Source organism: Bos indicus x Bos taurus, chromosome 10, assembly GCF_003369695.1.
Source record: "Bos indicus x Bos taurus breed Angus x Brahman F1 hybrid chromosome 10, Bos_hybrid_MaternalHap_v2.0, whole genome shotgun sequence".
Lineage (NCBI taxonomy): Eukaryota > Metazoa > Chordata > Mammalia > Artiodactyla > Bovidae > Bos > Bos indicus x Bos taurus.
The window spans coordinates 48,850,370-48,876,744 of NC_040085.1; the positions used below are offsets into that span (position 1 = coordinate 48,850,370).

General features: G+C 42.7%; 3 protein-coding genes across 9 annotated transcripts in view; 2 read left to right on the plus strand and 1 right to left on the minus strand.

The window, feature by feature from the left end:
* PIGB (phosphatidylinositol glycan anchor biosynthesis class B) overlaps nucleotides 1–3,808 on the minus strand; it is a 25,813-nt gene extending 22,005 nt beyond the window's left edge. The window contains exons 1-3 of the mRNA XM_027553946.1: nucleotides 3,650–3,808; nucleotides 763–895; nucleotides 230–347 (exon numbers count right to left, since the gene is read on the minus strand). Of these exons, the coding sequence (XP_027409747.1) occupies nucleotides 230–347; nucleotides 763–895; nucleotides 3,650–3,785 (387 nt within the window). The 5' untranslated portion in view covers nucleotides 3,786–3,808. The remainder of the gene's footprint in view (nucleotides 1–229; nucleotides 348–762; nucleotides 896–3,649) is intronic.
* Nucleotides 3,539–6,845, plus strand: PIGBOS1 (PIGB opposite strand 1). 2 transcript variants are annotated; one of them, XM_027553953.1, is made up of 2 exons: nucleotides 3,539–4,177; nucleotides 5,504–6,845. In XM_027553953.1, exon 2 carries the CDS (start codon nucleotides 5,579–5,581, stop codon nucleotides 5,741–5,743), a length of 165 nt encoding a protein of 54 aa, XP_027409754.1. In that variant the 5' UTR covers nucleotides 3,539–4,177; nucleotides 5,504–5,578; the 3' UTR covers nucleotides 5,744–6,845. The 2 variants fall into 2 exon arrangements, with proteins under 2 accessions (XP_027409754.1, XP_027409753.1); XM_027553952.1 differs by having other exon boundaries at nucleotides 3,949–4,181.
* A 12,506-nt stretch (nucleotides 6,846–19,351) lies between these two features.
* RAB27A (RAB27A, member RAS oncogene family) overlaps nucleotides 19,352–26,375 on the plus strand; it is an 80,933-nt gene continuing 73,909 nt past the window's right edge. The window contains exon 1 of one of the 6 annotated variants that reach the window (XM_027553956.1): nucleotides 19,352–20,405. In XM_027553956.1, the coding sequence (XP_027409757.1) occupies nucleotides 19,753–20,405 (653 nt within the window). In that variant the 5' untranslated portion in view covers nucleotides 19,352–19,752. Of the gene's footprint in view, nucleotides 20,406–26,139; nucleotides 26,245–26,375 lie in introns of those variants that run through there. The other 5 variants (XM_027553957.1, XM_027553954.1, XM_027553955.1 and 2 more) reach the window with 5 other exon arrangements.

Below are 26,375 nucleotides of genomic sequence, written 5' to 3' on the forward strand. Positions count from 1 at the left end.
TTCTCACAGCAGAACACTAATGCTTAACGTTTTTAGCACATATTGAACGCTTACACATCACCGTGTGTCTTTGAACCCTGGGCTTCCCAGATACAGAGTTCAGCAACAGTATTTTAAAAACAAACTTGCATAAATAATAATCATTAACATTTAATATTAATATACATTAACCTTAAAAAAAGGATGAAATCTGTTAATGACTATTTTGATTACTTTTATTTAAACTTACCAGCAAATGAACACTGTCTTTCCCCAAAAGATGCAGAATCTTGTAAATGCTTGCAAAGATTAAGGGGTAAGTATAACCCCTCAATCTTTCTGTCCATTCCCAGGTCAAATAACCATAATTAGTAATATTAAGGACTAATGTTAAGTAGCATTGAAACAGAACCTCTTTTCATTTCTACATATAAAACTTATTTTTCAGCAAAGAAGCTTAAATAAAAACATAGTATTTTATACAGGGTATTGGAAATAAAAATGTAGTTGGCTAACTAAACAATTTCTTCAAAGCAGGAATGTTTTTTACTTCATCTATATCCTCCACATTACTGAGCACTGTGGGAATATATACCAAAGGCTTAGTACATTAACACCAAAGAAAGTACAGAAGAAATATTAGCCTAAAATAATGGCACACTTTTATAGGTTAAAATTACTCGGAGAAGATATGGAAAATTGATTGAAAACATGTCAGAGCTGACACAGTTTCTGAGATGAATACACATTTCTAGTCCAGGAATAGAAAACTACAAAGGATATTTGAAAACCATACGATGTGCAACTTCAAGAGACTGCCAGTATTCATCTGGAACAAAACTTGTCTGGACTAAAAAGCAGTTACATATTCGTAATGCTATGATAAACAAGACCAGATAAATGTTTTCACCAAGATCTGAAAAAAATGAACAAACAGGTAATTGTAGCACAAGAGTCAGGCAACTTCCACTTGGAGAACAAAAATCTGCTCTGATGGGCCCCTTGCTCAGGCTCTGTTAAAGTGCAGTAGTGAATTCCAGCCCCTCCACACTACTCAAAAGCAGACCTGTGTGGGAGGTTAGGCAAAGCGCCATAGCCTTATCAATGGGGGATTACCACTCCTTTCATTTAACAAATCAAATATTAAGATACATTTTGAAAGAGATTGGGTTAACTAAGGCCTTAAGCTAATACATGTGTATATAATGAAAGAAACCAGCTAACAAATTACTAACTTCGGAAGCAACATTTTGTATATGTGCATATGCTGGCATATAAAATGGTCCTTTGTACACTTTAAATAGTCCTTATTGATGCTTTTGTATGCTAGGCACTGAATTCATTCCTTTACATGCACTATGTCATTTAGTCCTCATTGCTAGGGGGAAGGTAGCATTAGCCCTATTTTATAGGAGAAAACTGAGGCTCAGAAGTTAAACTGCCTTCTCCCAAGTTAGAAAGGTTGTAAAACAGGATTGAAAACCAGGTCTGTATGTTGACTCCAGTCCTCTTAACCACAAATGGACATCTTACACACTACAGATTTTTTAAATGTGAATTTAGTTGCCAACACTTAAAAATCAGATTTTATGTTAACATCTGTATTGTAGCATATCAAAACTCCTTAAGATCTGGCAACATAGAGCTCAGCTGGCAAACAACTGGCTGGTACTGAAATATAGGGTCCTTTGACTTCTTACTTGTATTTAGCCTTGCCTCTTCTGTCTCCTGGCAACTTGAGTTTGCAGCCTGCCTCTGATCCACTGTGAGTCTTTTACTATCATTCTGGGTTCCTGCACTTTCATTCCTTACTCTTCAGGAACATTTCCTTTTTTAAAATTGGAGGGTAATTAAAATATTGTGATGGTTTTGCCATGCATCAACATGAACTGGCCACAGGTATAACATGTGTCCCCTCCCTCCCTCCCTAACTCCCCACCCCCACCCCATCCCTCCAGGTTGTCACAGAGCGCTGCCTTTGAGTGCCCCATGTCATACTCAGACTCCATTGGCTATTATTTTACATAGGTAACATACATGTTTCAATGCTACTGGCGCAAATCATCCCACCCTCTCCTTCTCTGGGTCCAAAATGTCTGTTCTTTATGTCTGTGCCTATGCTTCCCTGCACACTGGCACCATCTTTCTAGATTCCATCGTTCAGTTGTCAACATACACATGAACTAATATATGACATTTGTCTTTCATACTTCACTCTGACAGGGTCTAGGCTCATACACCTCATTAGAACTGACTCAAATGCATTCCTTTTTAGAGCTGAGTAATATTCCATTGTGTATGTGTACTATTTTCCAATGGACAACTAGGTTGCTTCCATGTAATAGCTATTGTAAATAGTGCAGCAATGAACATTGGGGTACTTTTTCAATTCAAGACAACGTGTATTTTTCAATTCTGGTTTCCTCAGAGTATATGCCCAGTAGTGAGATTTCTGGGTTGTATGGTAGTTTTATCCCTAGTTTTTTAAGGAGTCTCCATACTGTTCTCCATTGGTGGTATCAGTTTGCATTCCCACCAACAGTGTAAGAAGGTTCCCTTTTCTTCACACCCTCTCCAGCATTTATTGTTTGTAAACTTTTTGATGATGGCCATTCTGACTGGTGTGAGATGATACCTCATTGTGGTTTTGATTTGCATTTCTCTAATGAGCAATGTTCTGCATCTTTTCATGTGTTTCTTAGCCATCTGTATGTCGTCTTTGGAGAAATGTATGTTCATGTCTTCTGTCCACTTTTTGATTGGGTTGTTTGTTTTTCTGGTATTGAGCTGCATGGGCTACTTATATATTTTGAAGATTCTTTGTCAGTTTAATTTGTTATCTTCTCCCATTCTGAGTGTTGTCTTTTCACCTTGCTTATAGTTTTCTTAGTAGTGCAAAAGCTTTTAAGTTTAATTAGGGCCCACTGGTTTATTTTTGTTTTTATTTCCATTACACTAGGAGGTGAGTCATAGAGGATCCTGCTGTGATTTAGGTCAAAGAATGCAGGAATACATTTTAAATGTTCTCACTGGTGCATTCAACACCACGTAGTGCCCCTTGTGAACTTTAATCTTTCAGAAACAAACCTCCCTACTGGACTGTATCTGCTGTCCGAAAACCTTGTTCTCTCCTTTTCTCCTCTTTGTGGCCTTAGGCAGAAAAAACTGTACTCAGAACTGGCCCTTAAATAACAGCCTTCGGCACATACAAGGCACGCAATATATAATGAATGAATGAGGAACCTATCTACAAACCCACTCCGACAGATCAGAATCCCACTTGCTGGGGTCGAGACCAAAGAAAAGGCGGAGGGGCCAGCAGGAAAAAGCAATGTGGCGGGGGGTCAGACCTGGTTCCACTCCAGGAATCAGCCCTCCGTCGATACGAAACTTTGGGAACACTGGGTCAGGGTGGCCACTCCCTCGCTGACTTGGGATGGCCACATCATGCTTATTCACTTCACATGGCTGCGGAAAGCTGGCACAAAACAATGCAGAATACAGTGCCCTGCAAGAGACGGGGATCTAGAATCCCATCTCCAGCGCAACGCAATTTCTTGGCGCATCACGCCCCCCCAACTCCCGGCCTCCCAGTAGATGGAGCCCTCGTTCAGGGTCGCCGATTTCCCGCCATCACCACCCAGCTCGGCGTCCACACCCCCTCACTCACCCCCACAGCGCCCGGTGCTCTTCTGCGGGCTGAGATACAAGGTGGACTTTCTCGTTCGCAGCTTCGTCTTCTCATGAGAGCGGTTCTGGAGACCGCGGAAAAAGAGGCCGCCGCCTCCGCCGTCGTCTCGCTCCATTCTGCATCAGCTTTGAGGTCCACTGGGGACCGCCAGCAGCCAGCGTCCCCAGCAATGGATGGCTGGAGCGGCGCTCGTTGCTCTTCCGCCCACTAAGTTTGGCCTTTGTAAGCTGCCGTGCCGGAAAGCGCGAAGATAGCCGGGAAAAAGGCATCTTCGTCCCGCCCACTTCCAACGGTGGTCCCCGCGGCCCACTATTGCTGGTTCGGCAGCGCGTCTACGTCTTCGCCGTGGACTGGTCCACGCTTTCCCTACTACATTTCTTTCTCGAGGGATTGTTCCCTTCCTTTGGTTTCGTGGTTTCTGCTGCTGGGGTCCGGAAACTGCTGAAAGGAACTGGATCTCACCTCTGCGGGTGCAGGCAGGAGGCGGCGGGGAGCTGAAGCAGAACGGTGTGTGAGTGGTAATAATAGTACTGATAATTACAAACGGAAGTGTTGGTGTAACGTTGCATGCCTTGGGTGATCTTACAGTGACTATTTGTTGAGCGACGTGGGCGGGATAAGGGTAATTTAGCCTCATGTACAGATGTGGAAAATGAAGACCCACAAAGGTTAAAGGACTTGGTCAGGGTCATTTAGCGAACTAGTTGCGGAAGGGGAACCTTCCCGAATTTACTTGCGGTTTAATTGTCTGTTTTACAAGGAGGTGACTTGCAAATGTCTCCTTTTCTTACACTTAGTCATCGAACCAAAACCTGCTTGGTGAAGTTCTCATTTATCTAGTTAAGTGTAGAGTCCAGGAAGAAAAAAAGACTTTTTCCCCCAGAAAAATAGTAAATTACGACTTTAGAAATGGCAACCCACTCCAGTACTCTTGACTGGAAAATTCCATGGACGGAGGAGCCTGGTAGGCTACAGTCCACGGGGGTCTCAAAGAGTCGGTCACGACTGAGTTACTTCACTTTCACTTTCAAGAAGCAGCTACTATTTACTCCGCCACTGTTGAGTTTTGTGACCCCGGAGACTGGCTTAGGATGCTGTGAAATATTGCTGTAATAAAACATAAAAATGATTCGCTCTGTTTTACCTGTTTATAAATATGTACTTAGTATCTCCGAACCATAGAACTTATCAGACTATAGACTACTGCAAGGAATATAACTTTCTGAGAAGTTCTAGAATCTTAACTCTTCAATTGTTAAAAGTAAAACCAGTGGAATCCCTATTTTATTTTTTGTCAAAAATGGATAGTAGATGACTTAGAGGTGATGCCAGTTTGTATCTACTATAGCATCAGAGGAAACTAGAAAATCTTTTAGTTTGTAAAAATTGTTTTTAATCACACATATTGTCATGAAATAGTAAAGAGCTAATAATGAAAAGTAACAAATCTCTCCCCTTTAGATGAGATTGGCAATCACATTTAACTTTCGTGGACGGCTGTTTCTTTTAATAGTATACCTTTTTTTTGTATACCTTTAAAGGCATAAAAAGTATGTTCCTCTATTTTTTAACACTTCTGCCATTTAATAAAGTATCAGTTTAAAACCTCTGAAAACATTCTATAATAGCATTTAGCTTTATCTTACACCATCCTCTAACCCTCATTTCTCATATTCCCTTTGTGTCTATATTCCTATTTTAGTTACATCAAAAAGCATATTTACATATTATGAGAAAAATACTGTTTATGCAGGAGCAAAGTTGTGGCATGAAGGCTTTATAAAGGATATAGTACTGAGTTTCTGCTTTGCTTCCCATTTTCTTTGTATACAGACCTGAAGAGAGTTCCTGGATGTGGAGTTTGTTTTTTTAGAACCATCCTTGCGCTGTGAAGTGTTTGATGAAAAAATGTTTGGAAGATTGACTTTTCCACAACTGCTTTTTGCTAGCCTCCTTGGAATTGCTGGAGGAATATATATTTATCAACCAGTATTTGAACAGTATTACAGAGATCAGAAGGAGTTAAAAGAAAAGATGAAATTGGTACAAGACTCAGAAGAGAAGAATAGTTGATACTACATGGAGTTGAACTGTAATTGCTTAAAATTCCATTGAAATTATGCATTGAGTATTAATAATTAGTAAAAAGTTATTCCCTATAAATAGTAAAAAGTTATCAATTATACTTTAAATGTAAATACATTATTGATAGTGATTTTAAATTAGCTTTAAAAGTAGCACTGTCAATTTTAATGTTTACTTTTACTTTTTGCCATTCTATGTCTTTTCACCAGGATCTATGAGTATGTTTCCTTTTAAGCAAAAATGAATGTGTTAAGGAATATTTTATTTCCTCGTTGAGGCTTATTTTTCTGGGAATGCGGCCTATACATTGGCAGTCTAGAGTATATAAACTAGCTGGAATTGTGTTTACAGTTATGTTTGTAAATGAAGTTAACCAAGTCAACTACCTCATGCAGAATGCACCTCAATTAGCCTACAATTAGCCTACTTTAATATACTTCAGCACTCTTTCAATTCCTGGCTTTCTCATCCCAGGCCGAATGGAGGTGTAAATTGAGAATCAGGATGGCTCAAATTAAATAGAGGTTTTTGAGAAGGTAGATGGTGTCACATAGGGTGGCAAACATGACACAGTCTGTTTACTTAACTCACTAGGCAAATTGACATTAATAATCGCGATCATGGAAGAGTTAATTTCTTATGAAGCTATTCATATAGTTAAGGGGTTTTTTGGAAATTGCTAAGAACTGATTTAATTTTATATTTTCAGTGAGAGCTTAAATGTAATCACATTGTACAAAATACTGTAAATCAACTCATTTTTTTTCTTTAAATAAATTCATTATAACTTAATATAAGCTATCTATGTTGAGATCAGTGTAAGTAATAGGATTAAGAGAGAGAGAGGCCAGGAGGAAGCATGAAATTGTAAGCTTCTGCTCAGTTGCCACAGATGTCTCTTTATATTCTGCTGATTTAGAGCATGTCACATAACCATGGGCACTAATATATCATCTTGTTGCCCAAGGAATGATAATCCTATTTAACTTTACGTGAAGTTGAACCATTTTTGGTCATTTTGAGAAGGATGCACCTGTCTGTTTGGTAGTCACATACCAACTGTCAGAGAATGAGTCGATTTTTTTTTTTTTTCCAGTAAAGGTACTGCTGCTGCTGCTAAGTAGCCATTCAAATCAAAGCTATAGGAAGATGCCACTTCACATACACTAGGATGACTGCAGTCAAAGAGGGAGGAAGTAGTAAGTGTTGATGGGAATGTGAAGAAGTTGAAACCTTCGAATATTGCTGGTGAGGATATAAAACAAGTTTGGCAGTTGTGAAAGTTTGGAAGTTCCTCAAAAAGAAGAACATACAGTGTTACCATATGACCCAGCAATTCTGCTTTTAGACATACATCCCAGAGTAGTGAAAACATGTCTGCATAAACATCTGTAAATGAATACTCGAAGCATCATTATTATAATAGCCCCAAAGTGGAAATAATCCAAATGTCTCAGCCAGTGAACACATAAATATATTATGGTATATCCACGCAATGGAATATTACTTTGTTGAGGATCACAAAAGGCCACATATTGTATGATTCTATTTATATGACATGTCCAAGATAGGTAAATGCATAGAAACAAAGTGAATTAGTATTAAATATTTCCCAGTGATTAAGGGGAAGAAGGTACAGGGAGTGACTGCTAATGGATATAGCGTTACTTTTTAGTATAATGAAAATGTTTTGGAACTAGATAGTGGTGTTCAGTGACAGGTTTGTGAATGTATTAAAAACCACTGAATTGCACACTTTACAACTTTATTATGTGAGATTATATCTCAATAAAACTGTCAGAGAGGACTTCCCTGGTGATCCAGTGGTTAAGAATCCACCTGCTGATGCAGGGGAGATGGGTTTGATCCCTGGTCTGGAAAGATTACACGTGCTACGGGACAACTAAAGCCTATGTGCCACAACTACTGAGCCCACATGCTGCAACTACTGGAGGCTGTGCTCTGCAATGAGAGGCCACTGCAATGAGAAGACCCTGCTTATTGCAGCTAGAGTAAACCTGTGCCTAGCAGTGAATACTCATGTAGCCACATAAAATTAAAAAAAAAAAAAACACTGTCAGAGAGGAGGAAAAAAACCCCATTGCTTCCAGAGTAGCAGCTGCAGTTGGGGTAGTCCATTGTTTTCTTCCATAATCTATCTAGTATATGTGTGTGGTATAGAATATATATAACATAAAATTTATTATTTTTATGATTTTAAAGCACATTTCAGTGGCATTAAGTATATTCACATTGTTGTGTGACCAGCATCACCGTCCATCTCTAAAACGTTTGTTTAGTCTTTGCAAGGCCCAAAGAAGTGACTTGAATGGCAATGTGGAGATGCCCCACGCCTATATCCTTCATATATTTGAAGGTGGCATTAATGTCTGCAATTGTTGGCACGAATTGCCTCCAATTTGCTGTCATAGTCAGGGAAAGCAGATTGAGAGGCTTTCAGTTGGTTCTTTATACAATAATGATGTAGTATGGACTGAATGCATCCCCCCATTCATAGGAGGGGAAGCCCTGATCCCCTTGTGAGGGTATTTGGAGGTGGGGCGTTTGGGAGGTAATTAGGTCCTGAGAGTGGAGCCCTTATCAGTGGGATTAATAGTAGTGTTAGTTGCTCAGTCCTGTCCAACTCTTTGTGACCCCATGGACTATAGCCATCAGACTCCTCTGTCCACAGAATTCTTCAGGCAGAAGTACTGGAGTGGTTGGCCCTTTGCTTCTTCAGGGGATCTTCCCAACCCGGGTCTTATGCACTACAGGCAAATTCTTTACCATCAGAGCCACCTATGTTTAAAAGCATCAATAGGATTAGTGCCCTTAAAGAAAAGATATCAGAGACATGCGCTCTCTCTCACCCATGTAAGGATATAGCAAGAAGGTGACTGTCTGCAAACCAGGAAAAGAGGCTTCATCATACACTGAATCTACCTCTGCCAGCCCCTTGATCTTGTACACCTCAACCTTCAAAACTGTGAGAAAAAAATACCTGTTGTTTAAACCACTTATTTAGTGGAATTTATTAATAGCAGTCTGAATAGACTAAGGCACAGCTCTTCCTGTAAGATCAATGTGAGGTCCCTGCCGGCTACTGAGTGTGTATATATATGTGTGTGAATATGTGTGTATACATATATATATATATTTATATATATCCTATCCATGGACCTGAATTTGGGGAGGAATGACAAAGGGTTCCTCTAAAACAAATTTGGGCTAAACCTGCATTTATCCCACCCCCAATGACCCTGCACTCTAAACTGAGGGACTAAGGTCGCATTTAGAGCTTCCTTGTACCAGCCTCAGATCATGCAGTCAACAAGATGTGAATTTTGTCCTGGTTAAAGGCCTTGGGTCTCTCAGTAGGAGCAGAGGAAAGTTTATGGTAGATTCTTCTGGCATTGAGTCCTTCCTCAGGTAAACACAGCTTCTTTTAATCGTTAGGTCTAAATTTATGCAATGACTTAAATCAGGAAACTGGTAAAAGATCTTGATTCCCAGTGTGAAAACCAACAGCCTTCTGTTCCCTGTTCTTAATTTTCTTTTAAAAATATGTGAGTCAAGAAACACCCCTTTCTCTCCCCAAAACAATAACACCCATCTATTCCTTCAGAATATGGTGATCTTTTAAGCTATTGGCATATATCCCTGTATGCTATCAAGTCAAGACACCCTGGGTGCATTCCAGCCTGGTTTCCCATTTTAGCAGTTATGACTTGCCATCAGACCTTTGCCACTTGGAAATTCTTTTATTTCTAACTTGGGAGTCCTGTTGCAGCATCTTCTGTCAGTCTCAGCTCATAAAGGACATCCATGTCAGTGGCCTTCTCACCAGTGCCTCATCAGGGCCTTTCAGGTAACAGCAGGTGGTGGTTCTGCAGTCTCATCACAAATCCATTATTTTGACTCCAAAGTCAGCAGGGTGAGATAGGGAGAACAAGAAAGTTAAAGAGGGAAAGCCACGACTGATAGATTTTCAAGGGGGCCACTTGACTTGATCCTATGGGATTTTCTGAAGAGAATCTAAAGAAATTTTTAGCTATTATTTTGAAATAACTTCAGACTTAAAAAGTACAAAAATAATATAAAAAACTGTTATATACTTGTTATCCAGGTTCCACATATGTTAGCATTTATCCACATTTGCTTTAATCTCTCTATATATATGTGCTTGGATATTATGCACACTCAAGCATTGTTTTTCTAAACTGGATCATGGAAAAAGCAAGAGAGTTCCAGAAAAACATCTGTTTCTGCTTTATTGACTATGCCAAAACCTTTGATCATATTGTGATCCTGCATGGATCACAATCGGAGAAGGCAATGGCACCCCACTCCAGTACTCTTGCCTGGAAAATCCCATGGACAGAGGAACCTGGTAGGCTGCAGTCCATGGGGTTGCTAAGAGTCAGAAACGACTAAGCGACTTCACTTTCATGCATTGGAGAAGGAAATGGCAACCCACTCCAGTGTGCTTGCCTGGAGAATCCCAGGGATGGTGGAGCCTGGTGGGCTGCCATCTATGGGGTCACACAGAGTCGGACACGACTGAAGTGACTTAGCAGCAGTAGCAGCAGCAGTGGATCACAATAAACTGTGGGAAATTCTGAAAGAAATGGGAATACCAGACCACCTGACCTGCCTCTTGAAAAACCTATATGCAGGTCAGAAAGCAACAGTTAGAACTGGACATGGAACAACGGACTGGTTCCAAATAGAAAAAGGAGTACGTCAAGGCTGTATATTGTCACCCTGCTTATTTAACTTATATGCAGAGTACATCATGAGAAACGCTGGGCTGGATGAAGCACAAGCTGGAATCAATATTGTCAGGGAGAAATATCAATAACCTCAGCTATGTAGATGACACCACCCTTATGGCAGAAAGTGAAGAGGAACTAAAGAGCCTCTTGATGAAAGTGAAAGAGGAGAGTGAAAAAGTTGGCCTAAAGCTCAAACATTCAGAAAATGAAATCATGGCATCTGGTCCCATCATTTCATGGCAAATAGATGTGGAAACAATGGCTGACTATTTTTCTGGGCTCCAAAATTGTTGCAGATGGTGATTGCAGCCATGAAATTAAAAGATGCTTACTCCTTGGAAGGAAAGATATGACCAACCTAGACAGCATATAAAAAAGCAGAGACATTGCTTTGCCAACAAAGGTCCATCTAGTCAAGGCTATGGTTTTTCCAGTAGTCATGTATGGACGTGAGAGTTGGACTATAACGAAAGTTGAGCACGGAAGAATTGATGCTTTTGAACTGTGGTGTTGGAGAAGACTCCTGAGAGTCCCTTGGACTGCAAGGAGATCCAACCAGTCCATCCTAAAGGAGATTAGTCCTGGGTGTTCATTGGAAGGACCGATGCTGAAGCTGAAACTCCAATGCTTTGGCCACCTCATGCGATGAGCTGACTCATTTGAAAAGACCCTGATGGTAGGAAAGATTGAGGGCAGGAGGAGAAGGGGATGACAGAGGATGAGATGGTTGGATGGCATCACTGAATCGATGGACATGGGTTTGGTGTTGGTGACATGGTCTGGGAGTTGATGATGGACAGGGAGGCCTGGCATGCTGCAGTTCATGGGGTCACAAAGAGTCGGACACAACTGAGTGACTGAACTGAACTGAAATCCTTTGGAAACAGACTAAGTTGCCCATGTGATTCCCTTTACCTCTAAATATTTCAGTGTGCAATTCCTAAAAACAGGAATGTTCTCGTTTATTATAGTGTAATAATCAAGATCAGGAAGTTAAGATTGATAGGATATTATTATCTAATCTCAGATTTCATTCAGAGTCTACTAAGTCCTATTAATGTCCTTTAGAACAAGACAAAAATATTTTTCTGAACTGGGATCTAATTTAGGGTCACATCTGAATTTAGTTCATGGTTTTTTGGTTTAATTTATTCTTGTTCCTTAGTCATTGCCTTTTATGACCTTGAAATTTTCAAAGAATATTGGTTTGTTTTGTAAAATATCCCTTAATTTGAATTTGTTTAATGCTTCTGTAGGATTAGACTGGTTCCAAATAGGAAAAGGAGTACGTCAAGGCTGTATACTGTCACCCTGCTTATTTAACTTCTATGCAGAGTACATCATGAGAAACACTGGGCTGGAAGAAGCACAAGCTGGAATCAAGATTGCCGGGAGAAATATCAATAACCTCAGCTATGCAGATGACACCAACCTTATGGCAGAAAGTGAAGAGGAACTAAAAAGCCTCTTGATGAAGGTGAAAGAGGAGAGTGAAAAGTTGGCTTAAAGCTCAACATTCAGAAAACGAAGATCATGGCATCTGGTCCCATCGCTTCATGGGAAATAGATGGGGAAACAGTGGAAACAGTGTCAGAATTTATTCCTTTGGGCTCCAAAATCACGGCAGATGGTGATTGCAGCCATGAAATTAAAAGACACCTAAAAAAGGAAAGTTATGACCAACCTAGATGGCATATTCAAAAGCAGAGACATTACTTTGCCAACAAAGGTCTGTCTAGTCAAGGTTATGGTTTTTCCAGTAGTCATGTATGGATGTGAGAGTTGGACTGTGAAGAAAGCTGAGCGCCGAAGAATTGATGCTTTGGAACTGTGGTGTTGGAGAAGACTCTTGAGAGTCCCATGGACTGCAAGGAGATCCAGCCAGTCCATTCTAAAGGAGATCAGTCCTGGATGTTCTTTGGAAGGAATGATGCTAAAGCTGAAACTCCAGTACTTTGGCCACCTCATGTGAAGAGTTGATTCATTGGAAAAGACTCTGATGCTGGGAGGGATTGGGGGCAGGAGGAGAAGGGGGCGACAGGATGAGATGGCTAGATGGCATTACTGACTCGATGGACGTGAGTTTGAGTGAACTCCGGGAGTTGGTGATGGACAGGGAGGCCTGGCGTGCTGCGATTCATGGTGTCACAAAGAGTCGGACACGACTGAGCGACTGAACTGAACTGAACTGAGGGTTAGATAGCTTCAGGTTATACCTTTTTGGTGGGAATACTGCAGAAGTGATGTGTTGGTATGGTTCACAGGTTCCTATTTTATTCAGTGAATTATAATCTATTATTATCACCAGGGCTGACCCCATGATTTGTGGGGCTCAGTGCAAAATGAAGATACATGGCTATGGATAGGGATCAGAAAGTCAGTCTCTTTCCATGGACCCACTTCTCCAACTCATGATGAGTGTGCAACCCCCAGAGTTTACAAACTTCCATGCTGGAGTGCTCTTGATTCCTGGTTAGTGGTGGCAGGAGGCCCCTGCTGCATGGCACATAGAATGTACTATGGTGCTGTCAGACTAGGGCAGGGACACTTGCCTTCTTGCCCACCCCATGGTGCCATGGGGCATGGGCTCAATCCTGATCTCTTCTGTACTCACGCCCAGGCTCCTGGCCATGTGGAAGGTGGTGGATTGGGCCTCCCCAGGTGAAGGTTACCAAGTCACTGCTTTGGAGTTGCGAATGCAAGGCCGTGCAGGTCCCAGGGGACTGATAGCTTACAGTGAACGATGTTGGATTCGTGATCTCCCAGGAAGATGTAGCATCGGGACCAGGGACCAGGCTTGATCACTCAAGAGCTTTTGTGTAGCAGAGTTTTATTAAAGTATAAAAAGTGACAGAGAAAGCTTCTGACTGACTTCAGAAGGGGGACAGAGAGTTCTCCCTTGCTAGTCTTAGCAAGGGAGTTTTATACTTTTTCAGTTGGTTATTACAGTAAATCAAAAGAATATCTCAAGGTTGTAAAGGTTTTACCAGACCCACTTCCACAATATACATTTTAAGATGACAGGATTAGTCAGAAGGATCTCAAGAAGGAGAAACGTCCTCAAGCAAGATACATTGTTATATTGACTAAGACAAAGCAATGTAGGAAAAAGTTTATCCTTTTTTCCTCCTTGAGAACTCCAGACCCCTATCACCTCCTTGAGAGCCCCAGGCCCCTATCTCCTCTTCAAGGACCCTGGACTTCTTATCAACCTACTGTCGACTAAAAAAAAAGGTGCAACTTGAGAGTTGTGAGTTAAGTTTTATTTGGGGCAAAAATGAGGACTGCAGCCAGGACGCAGCATCTCAGATAGCTCTGAGAGACTGCTCCAAAGCAGCAGTGGGGGAAAGTCAATATATAAGGTTTTGGTTGTTCATCATGAGGATCTGATGTCACCATGAAGGGATTTAGTGCTTCTCTAGATATGAGGAGATGCAAGAATTGAGATCATAAAATCTGTTCCTAATGTTAGGTAGGTAGAATAGGGAAAAGGAGTCCAAAATGGCGGTGGCCAAAAGACAAGGAAGAGAAAAGCCCGCGAAAATAGAACAAAAGGAGGTCCAAGGACCAGAGTGAGGACCTCAGGTAAAACAAACAACACTCCTGGCTGGCCCAATTTACAAAGGACAGGCCCAGGGAGAGATAAACATATAAATAGAGGAGCCAAAGCTAGTTCTTTCTCTCTCTCTCTCTCCTTCCCCCGCGCGCTGGGGCACTCTTCTCCTCGTGTCTTTGGATCGACGTGCCCTCACGCCTCAAAGATGGATTTTCCTGTTATCTTCTAAATAAAATAGAGCTATAACACTGAGCTGTAACACTGATTTGTCTAAGAGCTATAACACAGTCCATTCGAGACCTGAGAGCTATAACACCGTCTATCGAAGACCTGAGAGCTGTGACATGCCGAGGGGGGCTTTAATGTCCGTTACTCCAAATCTTTGTTGTGACAAGAAAGAGCCGAGGAACATACACTCGCATGACACTAAAAACATCCAACTATTTAAAGACCTGTCCCACCAGATTCCCTGGAGCACGGAGTGCCTCACTCCACCCTGAACTCTCCCAGGGGTTGTTGAAGGTCAACAGCTGTCTCAACATGGGGTTCAGTCTCCCCATGGCAGATGGCAGATGCTCTTGGTAAGTGCCAATTTGTAGTTGACACTACCTAGGAATTGACTCTCTGAACCAGGAAGAAAGGCGTGGGCAGTGGCAGGAGTCAGAGCCATGTACATACAGAGGCTTCAAGCCTCCATCATGCTCCATTGTGCCATCAGATTTCACTTGTAAGACACACATTCAAAGATAAAATTATTGAAAACTTTAAGACGGTGACTGCAGAGCAATATAATTTCTGTGTGCTGGGCCCTGTGTGGTGTTTGGTTGCATGACCACGAAGCCAACCTGATGATCACTATTTTTATGTTCAAATTGTTCCAGATTTGGTCAGTTGGAGTCCTTTCAAGCTGGCCCTGTTTTTCTGTTTTGTTTTGTTTTTTGTTTGTTTGTTTGTTTTGGGGTTTTTTTAGTGTTTATTTCCGATATGAAGTGTTATTTTTGAGCATTTTCTGAAAAATTTATTGTTTAACACATTTACAACTAGATACAAAATACTTAAGAATATACTTTGACATTTGCAATGGACGTATTTGACAGGTAAGTTTTGTTAATGTAGCTTATAAACAAAAATATTTTTGACAGTCCCAGTTAAAACAAGCAAGCTCTTAACTGAGGTTTAATATACTCAGTTTCTGTAATAACTTTCTTTTGTTTTCCTCTGGGTACACTTTTCTCAAATTCCTTTTTGAATTTCCTCTGCCCATGCCTTAAATAACTGGGCAATCCTCTGGATTCTGCACCAAGTCCCCTTTTCACCCTTTCAGCACATTTTCTAGACTAACTCCTTGCCCCTCACATCTGCGTGGTGATAGCTCCAGTTCTTGTCTTCTGTGCTTCAGACCAGCACTTTCAACTGCATACTAAAGAGTTTCACCTGGATATTCTGCTGGTGCCGGCATGTCAGAGTTGAAATGTCCTGAACCTGTTGATTATGGTCTGTTTCACTCTCCCTACCTGTTGCTTTCTTTTGCTTAGGGGTTCCTAGTTGCCCAAACCAGAAACCTGAGCATTTCCATGAATCCCTCCTTCTCCCTCCCCATCTACAACCAAGTCTTCTTGATTCACTCTCCTGAGTATCTCAACTCTGTCTATTCATCCTCATCCTCATCCTCATGGCCATCCCCTTCAACCAGATCACTGTTATCCCTCACTTGGATTTCAGCATGCTAATTGGCCTTCCCAGCCAATTCTTAGCCTCACAGCCATTAAGAAAATGGATTGTGAATTCTGGTCCTGGCTTTGCCACTTATTAGCTATGTAAAACTGGTGAGGTTGCTTAATCTCTTTAATGCGCCTTTTCCTCATCTGTAATGTGGAGACAAGAATAGTGCTTATTTCATAGGGCAATTGTGAGAAGTAAATGAGGTGATATATGTAAAGTTCTTAGCATATTGGCTGATTCAGGGAAATGGTCAATAAATGTTAGCCTTTATTATAAGCATTCCAGGGTCCTTCATTACCCAACCTCTGCTTATTTCTCCAGTTTCTTTGATTGCTCCTTCCACTCTTTTCAGCTTTTCTGAGCTTTCAGTTGCTCCAGTTTCTCATTCTCTCTTTTTTGCCTCCAGGCCATTCTTCTGATCTTTTTCATAGAATTCTCTTCTCACCTTCCCCAGGGCTTCCCTTGTAGCTCAGCTGGTGAAGAATCTGCCTGCAATGCAGGAGACCCTGGTTCGATTCCTGGGTCAGGAAGATCCCCTAGAGAAGGAAATGGGAACCCACTCCAGTATTCTTGCCTGGAGAATCCCATGGACAGAGGAGCCCGTCGGGCTAAACCCCATGGCGTTGAAAGTGTGGGAAACGACTTAGCAACTAAACCACCCCACCTTCCCCACTTATTCATCCTTCAAATGGGCCTTAGAAAGCATCACTACGAACAAAGCTAGGGGAGGTGATGGAATTCCAGTGGAGCTGGTTCAAATCCTGAAAAATGATGCTGTGAAAGTGCTGCACTCAATATGCCAGCAAATTTGGAAAACTCAGCAGTGGCCACAGGACTGGAAAAGGTCAGTTTTCATTCCAATCCCAAAGAAAGGCAATGCCAAAGAATGCTCAAACTACTGCACAATTGCACTCATCTCACATGCTAGTAAAGTCATGCTTAAAATTCTCCAAGCCAGGCTTAAGCAATACATGAACCATGAACTTCCAGATGTTCAAGCTGGTTTTAGAAAAGGCAGAGGGACCAGACATCAAATTGCCAACATCTGCTGGATCATGGAAAAAGCAAGAGAGTTCCAGAAAAACATCTATTTCTGCTTTATTGACTATGCCAAAACCTTTGACTGTGTGGATCACAATAAACTGTGGAAAATTCTGAAAGAGATGGGAATACCAGACCACCTGATCTGCCTCTTGAGAAACCTATATGCAGGTCAGGAAGCAACAGAACTGGACGTGGAACAACAGACTGGTTCCAAATAGGAAAAGGAGTACGTCAAGGCTGTATATTGTCACCCTGCTTATTTAACTTCTATGCAGAGTACATCATGAGAAACGCTGGGCTGGAAGAAGCACAAGCTGGAATCAAGATTGTCAGGAGAAATATCAATAACCTCACCTATGCAGATGATACCACCCTTATGGCAGAAAGTGAAGAGGAACTAAAAAGCCTCTTGATGAAAGTGAAAGAGGAGAGTGAAAAGTTGGCTTAAAGCTCAACATTCAGAAAACGAAGATCATGGCATCTGGTCCCATCACTTCATGGGAAATAGATGGGGAAACAGTGGAAACAGTGTCAGAATTTATTCCTTTGGGCTCCAAAATCACAGCAGATGGTGATTGCAGCCATGAAATTAAAAGACACTTACTCCTTGGAAGGAAAGTTATGACCAACCTAGATGGCATATTCAAAAGCAGAGACATTACTTTGCCAACAAAGGTCTGTCTAGTCAAGGTTATGGTTTTTCCAGTAGTCATGTATGGATGTGAGAGTTGGACTGTGAAGAAGGCTGAGCGCTGAAGAATTGATGCTTTTGAACTGTGGTGTTGGAGAAGACTCTTCAGAGTCCCATGGACTGCAAGGAGATCCAGCCAGTCCATTCTAAAGGAGATCAGTCCTGGATGTTCTTTGGAAGGAATGATGCTAAAGCTGAAACTCCAGTACTTTGGCCACCTCATGTGAAGAGTTGACTCATTGGAAAAGACTCTGATGCTGGGAGGGATTGGGGGCAGGAGGAGAAGGGGACAACAGAGGATGAGATGGCTGGATGGCATCACGGACTCGATGGACGTGAGTCTGAGTAAACTCCAGGAGTTGGTAATGGACAGGGAGGCCTGGCGTGCTGCAATTCATGGGGTCGCAAAGAGCTGGACACAACTGAGTGACTGAACTGAACTGAACTGAATCTATACATCACTTGTCTCTGGGAAGTACTGATTTGGTATCAATTAACTTGTGTTCCAATTAGTCAGACTTAGCCACTTAAGTCTTCCCTTATCAACAACTTCCCTTATCAAGGATCTTATCTCACTGCACAGAAGTTGATCTCTTTGAGGACAGGATCACTGAGGGCAAGGACCAGTTTGCCTTGTTCACTATTGCATTTCTAGGACCTAACACAGTGTTTGACTTGCTGGATGAAAGGACAAATGTATGAGCCACAGCATCGCTGTTTTCTGATCTCCTGCCTGGTGAAGTCCTGGTGACAGCCCTGCCTGGCTGTAGGAGTGGGGAGGGCTGAGCGCTCCTTGAATCATGTGAACCATTAGCAGTTGCTGCATTGTTGGCACCCTTACCCCCACCCTCAACAGATCTTAGCTGATCAGTGACTCCCAAGACTTCCTCTACACATGAACATGGAACTACTTTCCCTGTTTTAACCTCCACTGACATGATGGCTTTTCTCTAAGGAATATCCCTTGAAACCATCACCCTATAGTGAATCTGTTATCCCTAACTCTGCGATTACTGCATTATATTTGCTTGGAACTATTAAAATGAATATGTATTCAATATTTAGCAACTTCATATGATTCATCCTATATGTGATTTTTTAAAGTAATCTGAGAAGCTCATTGTGCTGTAATGCAAACTGAGTAGTCTGAAAGGATAATGAAATTGGGCAGGTGGCCTTGAGACAGCTGGAATTTGTGATCCAAGAAGAATTTGTGAGATAGAACAGATAGGAGGAGCCAGTGGACTAGGACTTCCAAACATTTTGCTTTGCTGAGAAGTAGACTTATTTGGTTGAGAGGTGCTTTGCCTAAGGACTTCCCTGGCAGTCCAGTGGTTAAGACTCTGCTCTTCCAATGCAGGGTCTCTGATCAGGAACTAAGATCCCAGATACCTCCTGATGTGGTCAAAAATTAAAAAAATAATAAATAAAAAATGCTTTGCCTGAAAGCTCACAGGGGTAGGCCCAAAAGTTCTGTTCAGACCTTGAGGGCGCTGGAGGAGGAATTTGGCGCTTCTAGTGAGAAACTGCTGGAGAAGGCAATAGCAACCCACTCCAGTACTCTTGCCTGGAAAATCCCATGGACGGAGGAGCCTGGTAGGGGGCAGTCCGTAGGGTCACGAAGAGTCGGACACTTACTGAGCGACTTCACTTTCACTTTTCACTTTCATGCATTGGAGAAGAATATGGCAACCCACTCCAGTGTTCTTGCCTGGAGAATCCCAGGGACGGCGGAGCCTGGTGGGCTGCTGTCTATGGGGTCGCACAGAGTCGGACACGACTGAAGCGACTTAGCAGCAGCAGCAGCAGTGAGAACCTGCGGGCCTGAAGCTTCCCACCTCTGCCTCACAGCCACAGGTCCAAGCGGCCCACAGAAAGCCGTCGGCACTGAGAGACGGAAGCTGCTAGGGGGCAGCAGAGGCTCGCAGGTGTCTCGCTACAGGAGCTAGTCTTTCAAGTTTTTTTTTTTTTTTTAATTTTAACGAATTGCTCTAATACTTGGAAATTTAAATAAGAGAGATTTTGTAATCTGAACTCGACTGTTCAAGAGCAGAGACCCTGTTTACTACCCCACTTAACTACCCTTTTTGACGGCCTATCCCCCCACCCCGCTCCAGTCATCCAGTCATTCTCAAGTATATCCCAGAGCTTTCCCTCACTCCAGGAACACCAGTGCCAGGCTACCCGAGTGAAAAGCAGGCGGGGCCGGATGGACAGTGGCAAAGCCAGGACGCCCAGCGCGGATCTGGCCCCCGGGGAAGCCAGACGAAGTGGGCAGTCACTGCAAGCTGGGAGCCCGCCCCTCAGATCCCCGCTTAGGGCCTCAGGAGCCGTTGGTCTCAGGGCCGACTTTGCAACCGCTCAGCACCTGTGGCGACCAGAGACAGACACTGACCCTGACGCTCTGAAAAATACCTGTAGAAAATGGCTTTGGGGGAGGAGATTTGGGGAGCGGCACCAAACTATACCTTATAGTGCCCCGACCCCAGAGCAGTTTTTAAATGTCATCCCTGTGTCTCAAAACGAAAACAACCCCTTAAGGTTTGGCACCTTCCAGGAAAGGACAGTGGAGACTGGGTTTGGGCTAAAAGAGAAGAGTGGGGAACTTTGTGTCGGCCCCCTGGGCAGGTACGTAGGGGCTGGGGGCGGCGGGCTCGCCCTGTCGGGCGGGGGTGCGCCCCGAAGTGACAGGAGGAAGCTGGAGGTGGAGGGCGGGGAGGAGGTCCCGCCCCCACCTCGCGCTCCTTTACGGGAAGTGATGTGGGGCCAGACGGAAAATACCCGCCAAGGACCCGAAAAGGCCGGCAGCGGGTGGACGCCGCGCGCAGAGACAGAGCGGCGTGGGGACCGCGGGCGGAGCAGGTGAGGCGGAGGCGCGGGCTGGGAGGCGCGCTCGGGCTCGGGGCGCCGGTCACCCCGCGGGGCAGCGCGACGGAGCGGGCGCACCGAGGGTCTGGCCCTGGGGCCGGGTGTTGGGGTTGCAGCTCCTCTCCGCTCTCTGGGAGGCAGAGCCCACCGGAGAAGCTTCTTTGCTTCTCCCAGGCCCTCAGCACAAACTCTACGATGACAATCGCGGGCGTAGGGGTCAGCTTGGGCGAGGTGCCGATTAGGTGGAGTCCCAGGTTGGGGGCTGAGCTCACCTTCCGGCGGCATCCAGGTGCTAGGGGCCGCATGGAGGTGGCGGGGTGGGAGGAAGGAAACTTCTCAGGCAGGAGAGGAGGCTCCTGCAGGGCCTCTCTAATTCTTTACTTCCTCCGGTTTTGTCAGTTGAATGATTTAAAGTCTTGACACCTTTGTTGGGCGGGGTCTGGACGGCAAACTGTCTGGGTGGGAGAGGGTCCCCCCTTCCTTTCCCTGCCAGTCAGACAGAAAACCCTACTAGGCAGTCAGGCCCTTCTGTCTTGACTGGCGGTAGAGCCGATGTGATGACAGGTTTCGGTAACTCTTGCCAAAGCTTTTGTCTCTGTCCCAATAGATCACGGATTAAGCAAAGTCAGGCCTGAAGTGAAGGAAATCTTGTGAACCCATGACTTTGCCTTCCCATAATTTTGGCTCCTGTGGGCCCCCTGCATGGCCTCAGCATCATCTGTTAGATCCTCTGTCTCAGGGGTCTTCTGTGGGCTAACAGCTATTTTCCCCTACTGGATGGATTCTTAACTTTGGGATTGGCTCATCAGTCAGAGGTTGGGGGTATCCTCTTTTTTTTTATTTTTATTTTTTGGGGGTATCCTCTTATGCTGTATAAAGTTTCTATAATTATCAGTGATTTAGTTTGTTGGTGATTCACTGTTCCTGTTTTATTGATTTATTTATGCCTTCTTAGAAACTTGTTTTAGGGGGAAAACACAGTCTGGAAGACAGAATTTTTGCAGATGGTTACAAGTAAAGAAAGGTTAATGTAGTGCTGAAAAACTTGACTGAGGATCTGTATTTTATGTTAGTTTTCCTTCCTACTTCTTTCCTTTATTGTTTCTTCCTTACTCCCTCCCTCCCTTAATTTCCATGACCTGCCTTGATTTTACTAATTTTGATGAAGTATAACTAATTTTTTCTTTTCTTGCTGCGCTTTTGGTGTCAAATCTAAGAAAGCATTGCTCAATCCAAAGTTCTGAAGATTTATGCCTATGTTTTCTTCTAAGAGTTGTTAGTTTTAGCTCTTACATTTCCATCTTTAGCTTGCTTTAAGTTAATTTTGTACATGGCGTGAGGTAGGAGTGTTAACAATTTTTTGCATGTGGGCATCAAGTTCTCCCAGCACCATTTGTTGAAAAGATTATTTTTCCCCCTTTTAATACCATTGGTGCCTGTGTTGAGAATAAATTGTCAGGAAATGTGAGGGTTTATTCCTAGACTCTCAGCCCTACTCCATTGAGCTGCATGTCTATCCTTATGCTAGTATCATACTCTCCTCTGTTAACTATGTACGCGAGAGGTTTTGAGATGGGGAGTGTGAGTCCTCCCACTTTGTTTTTCTTTTTTGAGACTGTTCTGGCTATTCTGGGTCCCTTGAATTTCCATCTGTAATTTAGGATCAGCGTCTCAATTGCTGTTGCCTGATTTTACAACAGATGCAATGGGTGTTGAAGTGGGCAACAGTCTCTAGGAACCAGACTCTTGATTTTCCTCTTCCAAACCTGCTTTTCCCTCCGTCTCCCCTGTCTCAGTTACTTCATTGTTACAGGTGCTCAGACTAAACACCCTGGGGTCACCCCTGATTCTTTTCTTTGTCTCATATCAGACATCTAGTTTCTCAGCAGAGTTCATTAGTTCTGCTTAGAAACTATATCTAGGATAGGAACCATTTTGTAACATTTTCACTGCTCCTGCCAGTTCCTTTTGTTTGTCAACCTGGATTACTCCAAAGCCTCCTGCAGGCCCAGCCTGCTTCCACCTTCACCACTCTATGGTCTGTTCTTAACAAAGTTGCCGAAGCCACTTATATCACTCAGTCCTGTGCTCAAAACTCACCAGTGGCTTGTTATACCAGAGGGAAACCTCTGTCGCCTGCAATCCCTTACATGGTGTGTGGCTTCATCTTCCATCACTCCCCTCTTTTCTCACTTGCCTTCAGCCACACCTCAGGACCTTTGCTGTTTCCTCTGTTTGAAATGTTCTTCCTTCAAAAGTCTGCACTGCTTACTCACTCATTTCATTCAAATCAAGTCATTTCTTTAGAGATGCTTTCTTGTCCCATCCCATCTAAATTAGCGTCCCCCATCCCCCAACCCCAACATTTTCTTCCTCTTGACCTTATTTTTCTTTAGAGTATCTGTAGCATTCTTTGTCATTGCACACACACATCTGTCTCCCACTGGTAGAGTACAAGCTCCATGAAGGTCCAGAATTTGTCTTGTTTGCTCTGGTGGAGGTAGCACCTGGAATGGTTTTTGGCACATATTAAACCCTGAAAAAAAAAAAAAAAAAAAAAATATATATATATATATATATATTGAGTGAATGAAAAGGGAATGAGAAGCTGAGAAATGGGGATCACTCTGCTATTTCTTTCTCACTCTTCCTTCCCATTTGCAGTGTCCATAGCTACACCAGCAACTCCTCCTTCTCTCCTTTTCTATCTACTTTTTTCCCTGGAGGGAATGGCCTTACTCTTCATGGAAAGGGAGAGGTCAAAAAAAGGTCAAACAAAGGAAGGGAAAGGTCAAACAAAGCAGAAAGGTGAGGATTTTGGGTCCTTCCCGAGGGCAGGACCTGGGCAGACTGGGAGGAGGCCTTCAGCGCCTGTCTAGTGACTTGGTTTCTTGTGCTGATCTAGGGAGAGTGAAATTCCTTGGAAATTTGAGAAAATGGAGTTTCATTTCCTGATGAATATTTTGCAGTGCAGTGAATTTAATTTTTCTCTGGCTTCTAACTGAAATTTCCAATTATGAGACTCATTTTGACTTTTAATTGCATAATGACTTCAGACTGTCAACTGATTATGCATATGTGGCCTTATTTCCATGATGAGATTGTAATAGCCTGGAGGCAGAGCATGGCTTCATCTCCTTTGTGATTCCTGTACTGCAAGCTATCATAGGCAAACGAAGTGTTCAATAAACTCTTGCTGAATGTGCCCATAAGTTAATGAATAACCTTGGATTTGTTTTCATCATTAGAAACCTCTAGTCCATATATTTAATTTTTCTCAGCCTGTAGATGTTAAGTATCTTGTTTTAGTCCACCTCATCCTGCTGTTGCGGATAAAGCAGTATTGGCTAGAGTTGAGAGAGGTTTCCTGCCGACCTTTCTCACTGAGAATTGAATTAACTGGCCTGGAGAGTATAGTAATCACTGTGGTATTTTAAAAATTGATCTAGCTTTCCATTGTTAAACTTATCTTGGAACATGCCATATCTATATATTCACTACAAACTATGAGAAAGGAGTATTTTTAAACCCATGGCATGTATATGTGTGTGGGTGTAAATAATGCGAGCCCTAGTTAACTTGATGGGTGGGGGAATCCTTTTCAAAATGTATACATATGTCAAATCACCGTGATGTACACTTTAAATATCTTACAATGTTATATCTCAATTATACCTCAATAAAGTTGGCTGATGGGCTTCCTTGATGGCACAGTGGTAAAGAATCCGCCTGCCAATGCAGGAGATTTGGGTTCGATCCCTGGTCCAGGAGGATCCCACATGCTGCCAAGCAACTAAGCCCGTGTGACATAATTATTGAGCCTGTGCTTTGGAGCCAAAAATAAATAAGAAAATAAAATTATATATTTAAAAAAAGTGGCCCACAATTTAAAAAACAGATGAATTGTGAGCCCCTATGCAGCAAGATTGCCTTGTTATTGTTAGAACAAGATTGCCTTCTGAAGAGAGGAATTTTTCCCTCTCACTGCCTTTGCTTTATATGCTGTGTGCAGGTTTCACTTGATCAAATTTATTCCTCTGCCTTGTAGTCAGGAAGTTCCAGTTTATGGTCTGGTTTCCCTAAGCTGATTTATCTGGGGAGCAGACATGAGCACTGAGTTGGAGGAAGAGATAAAAGGTTTGCAATTAACTTTGTGTCCAGAAGGTTAGAGCTGTGAGCATCCATCTTGTTCCATCCACTGTGTTTTGGCCTCCTGTCTGGTCAGGAAGTATACCACATTCTTTTCCCTGTATGATTGAGGTCTACTAACATTGATATTCTACTCACTGTTTAATAAAATTTGATGCCTCACCTACTCAAAACAAATGTTGCAAGTCATTCTTCCTTGCCTGCTTTTGTTTTGTTTTATTTTTTGCCTCTATGTATGTCACCCATGAGAAGGCCTCACATTTAGTGCTTCAGCCACACTTGGAACCACCCACCTGTATGAAATCAGACTTTTGAGAGCTGAGATTATACTTTGAATGTGGGGTCAAAGGTAGTGTGCCAGATTTTAAAAATTGGAAGAACAACAAATAATATTTTACTATAAGTATGTCCCATGCAATCTTTGGGACACACTTATACTAAAAAATTAGTAGTTTTTTTCCTATGAGCGGTAGAGTTAACTGGTGTCTTGGATTTAATGTGTTAACTCTGGTCTGATAAATTTATGTTTTTGGGCAGGAAATGCGTTGATCATGATAATGTCCACAGAATAACTGAGCTATGGCTCATTTTGCTAATTGCACATGTCTCCATTTTAGGAAGGAGAGGGCGTGTAAACTCAAGGATTATTAGAATTAGAGGACAGTGGGAGAAGATTCCATTTCCTCTAGTGTTTTGTGGTGAAGGAAATTTTTCTCCAGAGATGTTGTCATTTTCTAAGATCACACAGTTAGTGGTAAAGCCGGAACTGGAACTCCGGGTCCAGTGGTTAGTCTGCTGCACGGAATCTTCCCTTGAAAGATCACACATAGTTGCTTATGTTTTCATGCTGATCTTTAGTCACTTCTGTTGCCTCCCTCCCATATTGCTGCACTGTCCTGCTGCCCTTCTGGTCCTTGGATCTGCTGTGTTGCAGGCAAAGCCACCCTCAAGAACACAGTTGACTTTTCTCTGAGAACCGCAGGGCCGTTGAAAGCCACCGTTGGTTGTATGCCTGTGGTGATGCCAGAAATCCCATCTTTCCATGTGTTTTTATCCCTTCTAAGGTCTGGTTATTCTTCTCATCCCCTTTGAGTGCTTACTGTAAGGTGCTTTGACTCAGGAGGACTTGGCTGAGAATAATTCCACAACCACCAAGTGTTGTCTCACTGAAGGGCGCCTGCTTTGAGTGGCCAAGTCCTTTGACACTCTGTATCTTCTTGTAATTTGCTACAACAGATATGGAAGATACATGGTAAGGATCGATGCAGTAGATAGGTGTATGTAACTTCCTCTTTAGAGATGTGTTCTTTTAAAACACAGTTTGCTTACTGTTTTACAGTTACCTGTACTGATTTAAGAAAGTGGCCTTAGAAAAAAGCATCCTTCCTCTGACTGCTGTGAGAATACCATATTTCAGAGCCACTAATCCTGTTTTTTCATAGCCTGTTGATTAATTCATATAAAGCCTTACCAGCTGCCAGGTCAAAGCATAATAATAAAATTGGTTGCCAAGAGACTGAAAAATCTGTTCATTCTTATTAACTGCTACTCATCTATCTTGCTCTGATCCCACCACGTGGGCAGCTGGTCGAGTCTTATCTGCATATGGCTGGTTACTTATCGCCTGTGTATTTGTATCATTTGACACAAAAACAGGGCCTCAATCAGCTAACGGAAGCTTATGGTAAGGTTTTTTTTGATTATTCTTCTTCTTGCTGTATTAGTCCTAATACGGGAAGGAATGAGACATACAGAAATAGGTCTTGACTTAAATGTCCATTTGAGATACCTGAGAATTTTAAAACATAATCCAAG

Bases quoted from the DNA above. Each gene is read 5' to 3' on its own strand.
- PIGBOS1 (XM_027553953.1), top strand. From the start codon at position 5,579: ATGTTTGGAAGATTGACTTTTCCACAACTGCTTTTTGCTAGCCTCCTT.